At 64.6% G+C, this 14,599-nt stretch overlaps 2 protein-coding genes across 3 annotated transcripts; one reads left to right on the forward strand and one right to left on the reverse strand.

Annotated features, from left to right (window-relative positions):
• Positions 1–1,067: 1,067 nt before the first annotated feature.
• LGI3 (leucine rich repeat LGI family member 3) lies at positions 1,068–13,424 on the reverse strand. 2 transcript variants are annotated; one of them, XM_038160480.1, is made up of 9 exons: positions 13,018–13,424; positions 4,179–4,250; positions 4,001–4,072; positions 3,842–3,913; positions 3,682–3,753; positions 3,180–3,349; positions 2,923–3,087; positions 1,430–2,825; positions 1,068–1,235 (listed from the first exon to the last, which is right to left on the reverse strand). In XM_038160480.1, the coding sequence occupies exons 2-8, from the start codon at positions 4,244–4,246 to the stop codon at positions 2,008–2,010; spliced, it is 1,437 nt and encodes a 478-aa protein (XP_038016408.1). In that variant the 5' UTR covers positions 4,247–4,250; positions 13,018–13,424; the 3' UTR covers positions 1,068–1,235; positions 1,430–2,007. The 2 variants fall into 2 exon arrangements, with proteins under 2 accessions (XP_038016408.1, XP_038016407.1); XM_038160479.1 differs by lacking the exon at positions 13,018–13,424 and adding an exon at positions 5,624–6,529.
• On the forward strand, positions 6,663–11,599 carry SFTPC (surfactant protein C). Its single transcript, XM_038160154.1, has 11 exons — positions 6,663–6,822; positions 6,916–7,065; positions 7,186–7,326; positions 7,401–7,511; positions 7,660–7,757; positions 8,597–8,708; positions 9,555–10,025; positions 10,275–10,664; positions 10,758–10,868; positions 10,941–11,051; positions 11,148–11,599. The coding sequence occupies exons 1-11, from the start codon at positions 6,733–6,735 to the stop codon at positions 11,241–11,243; spliced, it is 1,881 nt and encodes a 626-aa protein (XP_038016082.1). The 5' UTR covers positions 6,663–6,732; the 3' UTR covers positions 11,244–11,599.
• Positions 13,425–14,599: the final 1,175 nt, after the last annotated feature.

The raw sequence follows: 14,599 nt of genomic DNA on the forward strand, positions 1-14,599 counted from the left end.
ATATATTTTTATAGGTTAAACCACACAATTTTTGGATCAATAAACTGGTAGGGAAAGGAGGGGAGAGCCACTGTGATTGGAGTTAAAGAAATCTTTTTGTGTCTGGAGGGGATGTGGTGCATTTTTGGTGCTCTGAAGGACGATGAAGATCACTCCACCGAGTGGAGCCTTAAAGATGCTCCTAAAAAACCCAAAGCTGCTCGAATCGCCTCTCTGGGCCTCCTCCCCCTTGGCCCTGCAGCCCCAAACCGACCCAAACTCCCCAAATTCCCCACCCCAGTCACGGCGCTCCCCGTGCTTTCCAACCTGCTTTTTCCTGCCAGGGAAACTGAGGCAGGGACACGCGGCAAAGCCGAACCCCCCCGTGCCCCGGGGGGCGCCCGTTTCCCGCGCGTGGATCTTGATTTTGCGCTTAATTGGTGGTTTTGCACATGCATATTTATCCACCTGGCAGCCAGGGAAAGGCTCTCCTGGAAAACCAGTCCAGCGGGGACTCCCCTCCCTGCGGAAACGCCTCCTGCTCCCCACCCGCGCCCCGGGCCCAGCTTGCTGCTGGGGAACAGCCACGAGTGGGGCCTGGAGCACCCAAAAATGAGGGATTCCCTCTCCCTGGGGGAGTGGAATGTCAGGCACGGAGGTGCAATGAGGTTTCTGAGGGAAAAAAACCACAAAATGTGGGGCCTGGAGCACCCTAAAATGAGGGATTCCCTCTCCCTGGGGGAGCAGAATGCCAGAATGCCGAGGTGGGACGAGGTTTCTGCAGGAAAAACCCCACGTGCACCCTAAAAGGAGGAATTCCCTCTCCCTGGGGCAGTGGAATGTCAGGCACGGAGGTGGGATGAGGTTTCTGCAGGAAAAACCCCACATGTGGGGCCTGGAGCACCCTAAAAGGAGGGATTGTCTCTCCCTGGGGGAGCAGAATGTTGGGTGGAGCGGGCACCGAGGTTTCTGCTGGAAAAAAAACCAAGTGCAGGGCCTGGAGCACCCTAAAATGAGGAATTCCCTCTCCCTGGAGCAGTGGAATGTCAGGTGGAGCGGGCACCCCCCAAAGGACACACGGGCAGGGCTGGGGGGCACAGTGAGTTTATTGGGGGGTTTGGTGGGCACGGACACCCCGCTGGCACGCTGGGTCCTGCCTGGCAGCGGGGCCGTGGGCACGGGGAGCTGCTGGGAGTGCACGGAGAGGGACAGGAGCTGCTGGCCTGGAGCACGCCACTGTCCACCGCTGCATCCGCCTCGGAGCATCCTGGAGCACCCCATCATCATCCTCAGCATCCCATCATCACCCTCAGCATCCCATCTGCACCCTCAGCATCCCATCTGCATCCTCAGCATCCCATCTGCACCCTCAGCATCCCATCATCACCCTCAGCATCCCATCTGCACCCTCAGCATCCATCATCATCCTCAGCATCCCATCTGCATCCACCTCGGAGCACCCTGGAGCACCCCATCATCATCCTCGGGGCATCCCGCTGGCCTTGGAGCACCCCATCATCACCCTCAGCATCCCATCATCATCCTCAGCATCCCATCATCACCCTCAGCATCCCATCTTCATCCTCAGCATCCCATCATCACCCTCAGCATCCCATCTGCACCCTCAGCATCCCATCTGCATCCACCTCGGAGCTCCTCGGGCCATCCCACCACATCCACCTTGGCCGTCCCATCCCCTTCGGAGCATCCCAAATTCCCTCAGCGTCCTGGGAGCCCCCACCCCTCCTGCCACATCCCTGCCCGCTGTCCCCCCTCCTTTCCTGCCACCAGCTCCCAGCCCATGGCCCGAGCAGACAAACACCCCCCAGACCCTCTCCACCCCCCAGGGGTGCAGCTCTGCCGCGCAAGGGGCGTCCCACCCTCCCTCCCTGCATCCCACAGGGTGAAACCGGGAGCACCGTGGGGAAACTGAGGCACCGCGGGGCTGGGTGAAGGTGCAGGGCTGGGACAGGGGGCGGGACGGGGGGCGGCGGGCACATGCACGTCCGGTGGCTCTCGGGGTGCCAGCTACAGGCTGAGGTCCACCACCACGTGCCGGTACACCAGCGTGTTGGCCTTGAAGCTGGGCGCCAGCAGCAGCTGCACGTCGGCCGCCGGCACGGCCCGGAACGCCCGCGGCGCCTGCACCGACAGCTCCTGGAACTTGGCGAACTTCTGCTTCTCCTCTTCCCACAGGTACACGTGGGTGAAGGAGAAGTCGCTGCCCAGCGCCAGGTACTGCCGCTGCCCCACGGCGAAGGGCTGCATCACCATGGAGCCGCGCGACGGCAGCGTCTGCACCTCCACGAAGCGCTGCCCTTCCCAGCGCACCACCTTGGAGTCGCCGATGTAGCGGCTGAGGCAGAGGAACTGCTCCCGCTTGGCCCTGAAGTGCTTGACCATCTGCACGTCCAGCACCTCGCCCACCTCGCCCTGCGGCACGAACTGCTTCTGCGCCCGGCTCCACTGGTAGATGACGGGGGCCTGGGAGCTGCTGGAGATGATCAGCCGGGGTTTGCCGTCGTTCTCCACGTACTCCACGTCCGTGTCGCGGTGCCAGGCGTGGAGGGCTTGGTGGGAGTAGAAGCCGTTCTGGTTGAGGCGGTAGAGGCTGGTGGAGCCCGCCTTGGAGCTGTCGGCGATGACGAAGTACCAGTCGCCCTCGATCTGGAAGGCCTCGATGTCGTTGGGCTTGCGGATCTTCTGGCTGTCGATGTCCTGGATCTTGATGAACTTGTCCACGGCCGTGTCCCAGCGGTAGATGTAGGAGCCACCGAAGAGCTGCGCCACCACCACGTAGAGCTGCTCCTGCGCCACGATGGGCTTGCAGTGCACCGCCGAGTGAGCTGGCAACAGAACCACGTCACGCCGGGGCCGGGCCGGTCCCAGGGCACCCCGAACAGGGTCCCAGCCCAGGAGGGGACCCCCAGCCCGACTGCTCACCGGGGATGCGGTCGAAGTCGCGCAGTTTGCGCTCCACGTAGTCCCACTTGAGGATGGAGCAGCTGCTGGCGCTCGGCTGCGCCAGGGCCACGTACAGGTCACTGGCGTAGGTGAAGGGCTCGGCCGACACCGCCTGGAAGGGCAGGACCTGGTGCATCACGAAATCTGGAGCAGGGAGAGGTGGCAGTGAAGGTCAGAACACCCAGGAGCGAGGCGACAAGTGACAGGTGACAGTGACAGTGACAGTGCTGCCTTACCCGTGGTGATGCACTGGAAGTCACCGAGCGCCAGGTCCCGGATGCGCTGTCCCTCGAACTGCCCGGGGCTGCTGCAGAACACGGCGGGGACCGTGGTGTTGGTGCTCTCCAGCCACTCCACCAGCCACTTGATCTTGCAGTCACAGGCCAGCGTGTTGCCACGGAGGTCCCTGAGAGGGATGGCAGCGATTGACCCCCAGCACCCACTGGTGTGTCACCTCTCCCCAGCTCAGTGTCCTGGAGGTCCCTGCCAGGGACGGCACCATCACCCCCAGCACCCACTGATGTGTCACCCTCTCCCCAGCCCAGTGTGCTGCCAGCGATGGCACCGAGTCACCCCCAGCACCAACCGGGATGTCACCTCTCCCCAGCTCAGTGTCCCGGGGGTCCCTGCCAGGGATGGCACTGAGTCACCCCCAGCACACCGCACCCTGCCCAAGTGCCAGCCCCTGGGATGTCACCCCCTCCCAGCCCGGTGTCCCCGGTGCTGTGGCAGTCTCACAGGTCACTCAGGATGTCCAGTGGCTTGAAGAGGTCCCGTGGCAGCGTCTGCAGGTTGTTGTTGGCCAAGGACCTGGGGACAAGAAGGGTTGTGGGGGTGACATATCCCTGACAGTGATGAAGGGACAGGGCCACCCCCACAGTGTCCCCCAGGTGCTCACAGGTGTGTCAGGGACTTGAGCCCGCGGAAGGTGGCCTTTGAGAGCGCCTGGATGTCGTTGTTCTCAATGAACCTGGAACGGGAGCAGACGGTGACAGGGCCATCCTGAGGGTCCCCTGTGTGCCCTCCCCGTGCCCTCCCCGGTCCCCGTGTCACGCACAGGTACTGCAGGTGCGAGAGCCCGGCGAAGGCGTTGTCCCCGATCAGGGTGAACTTGTTGGAGTTGAGGAGGCTGCAGAGAGAGGGGGGAGGCGTCAGCGCCGGGCTGGGCAGGGCGGGCACCAGGGGGGCGCCGGAGGGGGCACCGGGATGCCTGGCGGGGGGCACGGGGGACCTACAGGAACTGCAGGGAGGGGATGTGGGCGAAAGCCGCCTCCCGGATCTCCGTGAAGGCCGCGTTCACCATGGTCCTGCGGGAGAGACGCAGCTGCAGGAGAGGGGACGGCAGCAGCGTGGCACTGCCACCCCCGTACCCCCCAGCACGGGCTCTGTGTCACCTGCTGCCTGCCAGGGCAGCCCATGAGGGGCGCTGGCAGTGGCAGAGAGACCCCAGCAGCCGCCCTGTGTGGTGTGGGGACACGGAGGGGACGAGGTGCAGGGGGCTGGCACCCACCCCAGGCTGCCCACGCCCTGCGGCAGCCCCTGGCCCGGGGCCACGTGCACGCACATGTGTGTGAGCACACACAAACGGGTGTGTAAACACGCACAGACAGGTGTAACACACACAGACAGGTGTAACACACACAAACAGGTGTGTAAACATGCACAGACAGGTGTAACACACACAAACGGGTGTGTAAACACACACACAGACAGGTGTAACACACACAGACAGGTGTAACACACACAAACGGGTGTGTAAACACACACAGACAGGTGTAACACACACAGACAGGTGTAACACACACAGACAGGTGTAACACACAAACGGGTGTGTAAACACACACACAGACAGGTGTAACACACACAGACAGGTGTAACACACACAGACAGGTGTAACACACACAAACGGGTGTGTAAACACACACACAGACAGGTGTAACACACACAGACAGGTGTAACACACACAAACGGGTGTGTGCAAACACACACACAGACAGGTGTAACACACACAGACAGGTGTACACACACACGGGTGTGTAAACACACACGCAGACAGGTGTAACACACACAGACAGGTGTAACACACACAAACGGGTGTGCAAGCACACACACACAGGTGTAACACACACAGACAGGTGTAACACACACAAACGGGTGTGCAAGCACACACACACAGGTGTAAGCACACACAGACGTGTGTGTAAGCACACACAAACGGTGTGTAAACACACACACCCAGCTGTAAACACCCACATCTGCCACACATCCCGTGCCAGGCTCTGGGGCACAGCCCTGTCCCCGGGGACCCTCCATCTCGCCCCCCCGCCTCAGTCGTGTCCCCTTGGGGCTGCGGTGGCCAAGGTCACAGCCGTGTCCCCCCGGGGTTCTGCTCCCCAAGGTCGCGGCGGGGACAGGCTGCAGCCCTGCTCTGCTTGGCACCGGCGGATGGCTGCATGTGCCAGCGCCGCAGGACGCAGGGACGTGTCCCGGGCTGTCCCCAGCCTCCTCCTTCTCCCGGAGCCCCCCACACTGACCGGACCCCGCCCTGCCACGCGTTTGTCCCCCTGCGCGGCACAGCAGGGGTGTCCCTGCCCCTCCAGGACCGCCAGCAGCCCCCGCCAGCCCTGCACTCCCGGGGTGTGACGCTGTCCCCATCGCTGTCCCCACCCCGGCTACTCACAGCGAGATGACCTCGGGGGGCAGGTTTTTGGGCACGGCCTTGGAGTCCACGCAAAAAGCCGTGTCCCGGGTGCAGGAGCAGCTCGGGGGGCAAGGGGGAGGCCGGGGGGGCCGCCGCCCCTCCGCCGGCAGCCAGAGGCAGGCCACGGCGAAGAGGAGGAGGAGGAGGAGGCGAGCGGGGAGCTGGTCCCTCGGCATCCTCCTCCCGCGCCGCAGCTCCATCAGCCCTGGCCTGATCCCCGCTTGATCCCGGGAGCTGCTCCCAACGCCGCTGTGCCCGGGAGCTGCGGAAAAACCCTTTCTCCTCTCTTTTTAAAATTCCCTCGGGGATCTCAGGGTGGAGGAGCAGCGGCGGAGGCTGCGGGCGCCTGACCCGCGGCTCTGCAGCACACCATGCCCGGGAGCTGCTGCGGGAGGGAGGGAGGGAGAGAAGGAGGGAAGGAAGGAGGGAGGGAGGGAGGGAGGGATGCGGCTGAGTGACAGCGCCAGCATCCCCGTGCACGCGTGTCCGTGCGCGCGTGTCCCCGGCAGCGGCCCAACTCGGGGTTCCCCGCCGGGGTGGCGGCCACCGGCTGCTCTTGGGGTGCGCAGAACCGGGGGACACGGCAGGGGTGACGCCCCCCGCAGCGGCTCCCCCAGCTCGGCGCTGCAGCCCGGCCCCCCCGGCTCCTTCCCCTGCCCGCTGTGGCCGCAGCGCGCCGGGCACCCATCCACGCCGCCCCGGGCACCCGGCCGTCCCTGGCACCCATCTCTCCCATGCCAGGCGTCCATCTGCGCCGTCCCTGGCACGGTGCCCTCGGGAACAATGAGTCCAGCCAGCTCCTTCCCCGCCCCGGGGGGGCTCACACAGCTGCCCGTGCAGAACCAGGGGTGCAGCCCCCCCGGGACGTGCTGGGGCCCCTCCTGCCGCAGCCCGGGGCTGGGTGTGGAGGGCGGGCGCTGCCCGCTGTTTGCCTTGGCACCCCCGCCGCTGCCGGACAAAGGCCGCGGAAGGGCCCTCGGAGGTTTTATGTCCCCTCCCTGGCTCTCCTGCGGGCTCAGCAAACAGCACGAGTGGCCCTCGGCAGCCGGAGCGGCCCCAGCCTTCCCCGGCCACCCGGGATCCTATAAATGCCCCCGGGCCCGGGCTGGCAAAGGGACAGGAGCGCAGGAGAGATGGAGGACAGTTCCAAAGAGGCGCTGATGGAGGAGGCACCTCCGGTAAGGAGCACCCAGCACCCACCCTGGGCGTGGGGCTGAGCCCCCGCTGCCACCCCCGGCGCTCAGCCGGGCGCTGCCCTGTGTCCCCAACAGAGGTACACGGAGTCCCCGCGCCTGCCCTGCATCCCCCACGAGCTCAAGAGCCTCCTGCTGATGGTGGCGCTGGTGCTGGTGGCCCTCGTGGTGGTCAACGTCACCTTCCTCCTGCTGGGGCTGCACCTCAGCGAGTCGCACGCCGAGACGGTGAGGGCACAGGGGGCCCGCGGTGCCACCGGCTCCGGGAGGGGCGCTGGGACGGCCCCGCGGCTTTGTCGGGACGGGGCTCAGCCCCGCAGAGCTCCCTGAGCCCTCTGCCCCCGGCAGGTGTTGCGGATGAGCATCCACGGCCTGGATGGCGAGGGGCCCCCGCAGGAGCTGGCCGTGAGCCAGCGGGAAAGGAGCGGCACGTTCGCCGTGCGGGACGGGCTCAACGGCTCGGCCGCGGTCGTGTACGACTACAGCAAGGTGCGCGGGGACCCGGGGACGGGCGCGACGGCGACAGCGCCGTGCCGAGCTGAGCCGGCTCTGTCTGCCTCCAGCTGCTGGTCGGCTACAGGTCCTGGCGTCACCGCGCCTGCTACATCACCCGCGTGGACAAGGACAACTTCCCGGGGCTGGACGCTGTCACCGAGACCTTCCAGCGCCGGCAGGTGAGCGGTGACCTCCCCGCTGCCACGGGGGTGGAGCGGCGCGGGGCTCAGCGCAGCCTGGGAAACGCGGGGCTGGGGGTTTGTCCCCTCTGGAGGGGACACTGTGGCTGCCGAGGGTGGCTGCTCTGCTCCGTTCTCTGTCCTGCAGGGTGAGGACGCTGGGGACAAGGCCGTGCCCCTGGCTGACCGCTCCATCCTGGGCACCACCATCAACATCCTCTGCAGCACCGTGCCCGTGTTCTGGGCGTAGCAGCAGCTCCCAGCGGGATGGGACAGCGCCATGGGGATGTCGGGACAGCCGGGAATCTCTCCTCCTCCTCCTCGTCCCCATCCCGGGGACAGCCACCCCGCCACGGGGGTGCTCCACCACTGTCGCTTGGCACCGCGGCTTTCCCACTGCTCTGGCCCTAAAAATAGTGGGGTTTGCTTTGGGATCTGCCTCTGTCTACAAAGTAAAGCCTGTGCCCCCACCTCCGAGTGTGCTCTTGCCCTTCCTGGGAGCTGGGGACAGGGACACGGTGTCCCAGGGGTGTCCCCTTGTGGGGTGCAGGGTAGGGAGGGGAATCCCTCTTGTTGGGAGGGATCAAACACGGGGGGCTGCAGCACAACTGCACACGATGCTCCCATTGTCCCCACCTGTGCCCTCTCATTGTCCCCAAATGTGTCCCCCCAGTGTCCCCACCTGTGCCCTCTCATTGTCCCCAACTGTGTGCCCCCAGTGTCCCCACCTGTGCCCTCTCATTGCCCCCAACTGTGTCCCCCCAGTGTTCCCACCTGTGCCCTCTCATTGTCCCCAACTGTGTCCCCCCAGTGTCCTCACCTGTGCCCTCTCATTGCCCCCAACTGTCCCCCCATTGTCCCCACCTGTGCCCTCTCATTGTCCCCAAATGTGTCCCCCCAGTGTCCCCACCTGTGCCCTCTCATTGTCCCCAACTGTGTGCCCCCAGTGTCCCCACCTGTGCCCTCTCATTGTCCCCAACTGTGTGCCCCCAGTGTCCCCACCTGTGCCCTCTAATTGTCCCCAACTGTGTCCCCCCAGTGTCCCCACCTGTGCCCTCTCATTGTCCCCAAATGTGTGCCCCCAGTGTCCCCACCGCTGCCCCCCAGTTTGAAGGATGGAGGGTGAGGAGGAAGGAGCAGCCTCTGCACTTCCAGCCCTTCAGGGGACGCTCCCAGCCCTGTCCCCTCCTCGTGCAGGTGGGACAGAGGGACTGTGCCACGTCCCCCGTGGGAACCAAGTGTTACCCACAGACACAGATCCACATGCTCCAGCTCCCCCACATTCCCATCCCCATCCTCTCCCTTTTCCCAACCCTTCCAGCCCCTCTTGCCCCTTCATCACTGGGAGCAGCCTCTGGGGCCACTTCCAAGTGCTGCACTGAGAAACAGAGGAGCAGCGTGGCCGGGAGGGGGAAAAGAGAGCCCTGGGAGTTGATTTGATCTTTGCAGAGCTGCAAAGTCAATGCTGTCCCTAAAATCACTGCCACAGGCAGAGAGCAGGGTCATAGCTCTCCGGGGGGTGACACTTTGCTGGGAACAGGAGGGACATCGCAGGTTTCCATGTGCTGGCTCAGAGCCAGCAGCTCTGCTTCCCAAAACACCCTGAATGTGATAAGGAGCTGGGTCGAGAGGGTGCCATGGGCCAGGAAAGGTGATAAGGGCTCCCATGGGGACAGAACAAACAGCCAGGAACCACTCAAGGGACTCTTGTGGCCCTTGACACCCTGGGAAAAGCGGCAGTGTTCACCCCCCAATCGGTATTGGGGGGGTTGGGGGTCTCAGGGGTGGCTGGAGGGGTTCCAGTTGCAGGAGGGGCTCGTGGATGGGCAAAACCAAGGCCCAGCAGTGTCCCCCTGCCACCTGAGGGGGACACGCCAGAGCTGGGATCCCCTAACCCCAAAAAAATCCACACTGTGGGCACCTCTGCCAGCCCCGAAAGCCACCAGCAGCGGTGTCCGAGCAGCCTCAGGAGCAGGAATGAGGGTCAGGGACACTCCCCACGCCACGGTGACCCCGTTCCCACCCCGTCCCTGCGGATTACAGGAAATCTTTCATGTCCTGTTTGTCCCTTGCCACATCAAGCAGCTCCAGGTGCCCGAGCTGGCCAAGGGACACGAGCCAGCTCTCGCCTCGGGAGCAGCCACAGCCGGATGCTCCACCCTGGAGGGTTTGCTTTGGCCCTGCCACCTCGCTCCTGGGCAGCAGAGAAGTCCCTGTGCCTGGGGACAAGGGTCCTTGACCCAGTGCCCACGGAGCCTCTTGAGCTGCACGTTCCCAGGGGGATCCAGCTGGGAGTGGGCGCTCAGCAAACACCGGTGGAGTGGGTCACATGCCAGGGCCTCGCTGCGCCCCAGGGCCACCAAACCCTCCACGGGGTCCCCACCCCAGTGCCCCAGTATAAAGTTCCCAGTCCCTGCAGTCAGACTGGGCTGGGAATGGGAGGAGGAGGAGGACGAGGAGGAGGCAGCAGCAGCCATGGAGAGCAGCATGAAGCAGGTGGTGCTTGAAGAGGAGGTGAGTTCCTGCAGAGTGGCACTGCCACCCCGGGCTGTCCCTGCAGCCAGCGGGGCACAGGGCTTTGCCCAGTTCATCCCAGCACACAGGGATGGGGTTTGGACCGTGGCATGCTGCATTCCCAGTGCCCAGCGGGATGCTGGGGGGCAGCGGGATGAGAGCTGCAACCCCACCCCCAACCTCCCACGTCCCCCAGCTCCCACCTCCACCGCCCTGACCCCAAATCCCCCCACTTCCCTGCACCCCCAGGACTCGGGGAACGGCTGCTGCTGCCCAGGCTGCTGCTTGCCCTGCGCCACGTGCTGCGCCAAATGCTGCACCAAATGCAGCTGGTGCTGCGCCAAATGCTGCACCAAATGCAGCTGGTGCTGCGCCAAATGCTGCTGCCTGCCCAAGTGCTGCGAGTGCCCCAAGTGTCCCAAGTGTCCCAAGTGTCCCGGCTGCGCCAGCTGCTCCGGCTGCCTCAGGAAGTCGCTGTGCTTCGTCCCTCGGCTGCTCTGCTACCTGCCTCGCAAGCTGCTGAGCTGCGGCCGCCTGCGCTGCCTGCTGATCGCGGTGGTGGTGGTGGTCCTGCTGGTGGTCATCGTCGCCGGCGCCCTGCTGATGTGGCTGAGCGTGGAGCAGCGCCACGCCGACACCGTGAGTGCGCACCCCCAGTGCCGTCAGGAGGGACCCCCCGTGCCCGGGGCAGGGGCTGCCGCAGGCTCTGAGATCCCCCCTCGGCCCCCCCAGGTCCTGCGGGGCGGTCTGTGGGCCGGACCCGCCTGGGAGGAGGACGCGGCCACTTTCTACCTGGACAGCGGGGACGGGAACGCGGCCACGGTCATCTATGACTACAAGAATGTGAGTGGGGGGCTCTGGGGACACGGGGAGGGGGAGATGGGATGGAGCTGACCCGGCTTTGGCTTCCAACAGCTGCTGGTGAGCTACAGAGCCCGGCTGCACCGCGCCTGCTACGTGACCCGCGTGGACAAGGACAACGTCCCGGGGCTGGACGCCGTGGTCGAGACCTTCCAGCGCCGGCAGGTGAGGACCTGGCAGGGCCAGGGGGAGCCGGGGGGCTCCCTGAGGGGAGGAATGATGAAGATGGTGATGAAGAATGTCCCTTGCCCCTCTGCCCAGGCTGAGGACAAGATCTCCGTGCCCCTGGCTGACCGCTCCCTCCTGGGCACCACGGCGGGCATCCTGTGCAGCCTGCTCCCCGTTTACTGGGCTTAGCCCCGCGGGGGGAGTCCGCAGGGTGGGCAGGGGGCTGCGGGACCCCCGCCCACCCGGCAGCACCCCCGCAGCACCAGCTTGGCCTCGCAGCACCCCCGGCAGGCACAGCCCCGCTGGGAGCATCGACGGCTCCTCCGCGGCCGCCCCCGCGCCGCCCACCCAAATTTTGGGGTGCGGGGGGTGAGGAGGGGTCGGGGGTCGGCGCTGGGGGGGCTGCGGGCGCGGGGCCGGGGGCGGGGCGGGGGTGTCTGCGCTGTGCCGGGGGACAGCTGGTTTGTCACTTAAGTCTTCTCAGCTTCGCCAAACCCAAGTGCAAAAATGAGCTTAAAAAAACATGACATTTAAAGAAAACACAATTCTCCGTTCCAGTTCTTCGCTCCCGGCTCCCGCCAGCTCCCGCCTTCCCCCTGCCTTCAAAATGCCTTGAGGGGCTCCGAGCTCGGATTCTGGGGGAATTTCTGTGGCAGCCACAGCCTGGGGGCTCACTGAGGGCCCCCCCCCGAGCGTGGCTGCCTGACCTGAGCTGGCCCGTGCTGCTGCCAGAGCTGGGCTGGCCTGAAAAATGGGTCTGTGCTCTGGCGGGCCGGAATGAAGGAGAAGGGCAGGAATCGGAATCAGGTCTGGGAGCTATTCCTGGAGACAGCCCGAGCCGAGAGCAGCGCGGCCACCAGACGCTGCCCGAGGACAGCGATCGTTAGCACTGGGGTGATTTAGGACAGGCTGCTGGGATCAGGAGTTATCAGGATCAGGCATTCTAAGAATTGGGAATTATTGGGATTTTTAGGATGAGGGAGCTGGTGTTGGGATCGGGCATTGCTAGGCTCAGGTGTCATTAGGACAGGACTGCTGGTACTATTAGGATCGGGAATTATCGGGATCAGGACGTTGCTGTTATTAGGATCGGGAGTTGTTAGGACTGGGATATTGGTGCTATTGGGATCAGGTGGTAGTGGGATCAGACACTATTAGGACTGAGATGCTGGTTCTATGAGGATCAGGAGTTGTAATGACCACGATTTCATTAGGATCAGGCTTTATTAGGATGGGATTCTGGCATTATTAGGACCAGGAGTTATTGGGATCAGGATACTGGCCTGGGGCTGAGAGGAGGAACATGGAGCAGCCCATCCAATCCCCAACCCCAAAGTGAGGACCACCAGCCCCCCACTGCCCCCACCCCTGGGTGCAGCCCCTTCCCCCTCCTGGCACAGGGAAGCTGCTCCTGCCGGGAAGGCTCAGCTGCAGCCGGCCGGGACCTGGGGCACCCATCCAGGGCCTCCTGCAGCTCGGGGGTGTCCCCTCCCAAACGCCCCCGACCCCTCAGCCTGCCCCAGGGCTGGAGCAGATGGAGGAGGTGACAGGAAGTTGGCAGGACCAGGTCCTTGTGCAATAATTCCGGTATCCCGGTTTCCGGAGGTTTGCGGCACAGCGGGGACCTCGGGGGTCCTGGCAGGGGAAATCAGAGTCAAACCCCCCAGCAGATGCTGGGAGTGGGGGATCCCTCCCTGGGAAGAGGAGCTGCCACCCCCCAGCCCCCCTGGGCTGTGTCACAGTGGCCACAGGGGACAATCCAGCGCCACTGCACGGGGCTCTCCCAGGGGGTCCCCGGTCCTGGCTCCCGGGGGGAAAAGGCGCTGGGAGCACCCCGGGCTGCTCCTTGCTGGGGAGGTTCTGGGGATGGAAGAGCTGAGGATGGATCCGGGAATGCTCCTGGCAGCTCCCGGGGTCCCCCACCCTCACGGCTGTGCCGGTGCCAGGCCTTGGCATCGCCCACCTGCCATTCCAGGATGCCAAGGAAGCCCTGCAGGGCGGGCAGGCTGAGGTAGGAGCGCTGGAATCCGCGTGCCCGTGCCAGGCCTTGGCATCCCCCGGGGCTCCTGGGATGGGGACATTCCCATCCCCATGCTCAGGCCGGCTGGGATGCTCCGCTCCTCTTCCAGGTAGGGCTGCAGCTTGGAACGCTGGTGGCCAGTGGCCTCCAGGCTCCCAGGAGCCGAGCCTGGCGTGGGAAAGCCGGGCTGGGAAAAGGCGGCTCGGCTCGGCCGGGCTCCCCGGAGCGCTCCGTGAGAAAGGGGCGCTCTCAGGCTGGAAAGCAGCGGCTGGATCCTGACATCATGGATTGACATCATCCAGGGACTCGGCCCGCAAACATCCTCCCCGGCCCCAGCACAGGATGAAAACAAAAAGAATTCCAAAAGCTTGTTTGTCTTCTTGGGAGACGGGCTCGGGGCTGGGGTGGAATCCAGCTCCCCAAATTCCCGTCCCTGGGATGCGCTGTGTGACCTGAGGGCCAGGGGCAGAGCGGGGACACGCAGTCAGCCTGCTTTTCCAGGATTTGTTTATCTGCTTTGAGGAGGAAGGCATTGCTGGATATGGGTTTTGCAATAAGGGAGAAGGAGGAAAACATCCCGGGATGATCCTGATGGGGCAGGAAAACGACACAGAGATAAGGGGTGAGGAGACTCCGTCGTTCCTGGCGGGAAGCTGCCAGGCCCTGGATGCAGGGGATCCCCAAAAGTGAAGGGAAAAGGGATCTGGGGGCTTGGTGGGCAGGGCAGGAGCAGAGCAGGGGGCTGGTGTCGCCCAGTGTGTCCTGTGGAGGCCATCAGACACAGGAAACACTTAAAATCCTAAAAAATGAACTTCATGCCAGTCTGGGAGCGCTGTGAGGACAGGGATGGGTTTGTAGGAGCAGCACGGGATGAGGCAGATCCCACTGCAGCATTCCCAGGCTGGAATGCCCCAGGCAGGGCCTCTGCAAGGGGACAGGGTTGTGTCTCTGTGCCTTGGCCACCCTGGGGGGCTGGGATGGCCTTGGGGGGCTCCCCCTGCTCCCCAAGCGCTCACTGGGGGGCTGACCCAGCTCCTGGGGTGCTCATCCTGATCCCAGGGTGCTCACCCACCCTCCCCGAGGTGGTCATCCCACTTTCGGGGTGCCTGGCCGCCCTTCCTGGGGTGCTTGCCCAGTTTTTGGGGTGCTCATCCACTCGCCCAACCTTCCTGGGGTGCCCATCCTGCTCCTGGGCTCCTTGCCCACCATTCCCAGGTTGTTTTCCAGCTCCTGGGGTGCTCATTCAGTCCTTGGGGTGCTGGCCAGGATTTGGGGTGCAGGATAAGGGGTGAAGGAGCAGACATGAAGGATTGGGGTCCAGGACCAGGGGACATGGGGCTGGAAAATGTGGGAATGCAGGAGCTGCGATGTGGGGTGGGAATTTGGGGTGCCAGAGCAGGACATGGGGTGTGGCACTGGGTGATTTTGGGGTGCTGGGGGACACGGGGTGGCACCGAAGGGGACAGGTGGGTGCTGGGAGATGTTGGGGGGCCGGGATTGATCCGGGGCGTGTGGGGGGGCCCGG

This window comes from Motacilla alba, chromosome 22, assembly GCF_015832195.1.
Source record: "Motacilla alba alba isolate MOTALB_02 chromosome 22, Motacilla_alba_V1.0_pri, whole genome shotgun sequence".
In the NCBI taxonomy this organism is placed as follows: Eukaryota; Metazoa; Chordata; class Aves; order Passeriformes; family Motacillidae; genus Motacilla; species Motacilla alba.

Bases quoted from the DNA above. Each gene is read 5' to 3' on its own strand.
- LGI3 (XM_038160479.1), bottom strand. From the start codon at position 5,844: ATGGAGCTGCGGCGCGGGAGGAGGATGCCGAGGGACCAGCTCCCCGCT. The intron at 4,073-4,178 runs GTAGGTCCCCCG...CTCTCTCTGCAG, and splicing joins ATCCCCTCCCTGCAGTTCCT to CCTCCTCAACTCCAACAAGT. The intron at 3,914-4,000 runs GTGCGTGACACG...CTCCCGTTCCAG, and splicing joins CTCTCGCACCTGCAGTACCT to GTTCATTGAGAACAACGACA.
- SFTPC (XM_038160154.1), top strand. From the start codon at position 6,733: ATGCCCCCGGGCCCGGGCTGGCAAAGGGACAGGAGCGCAGGAGAGATG. The intron at 10,869-10,940 runs GTGAGTGGGGGG...GGCTTCCAACAG, and splicing joins TCATCTATGACTACAAGAAT to CTGCTGGTGAGCTACAGAGC. The intron at 11,052-11,147 runs GTGAGGACCTGG...CCCTCTGCCCAG, and splicing joins AGACCTTCCAGCGCCGGCAG to GCTGAGGACAAGATCTCCGT.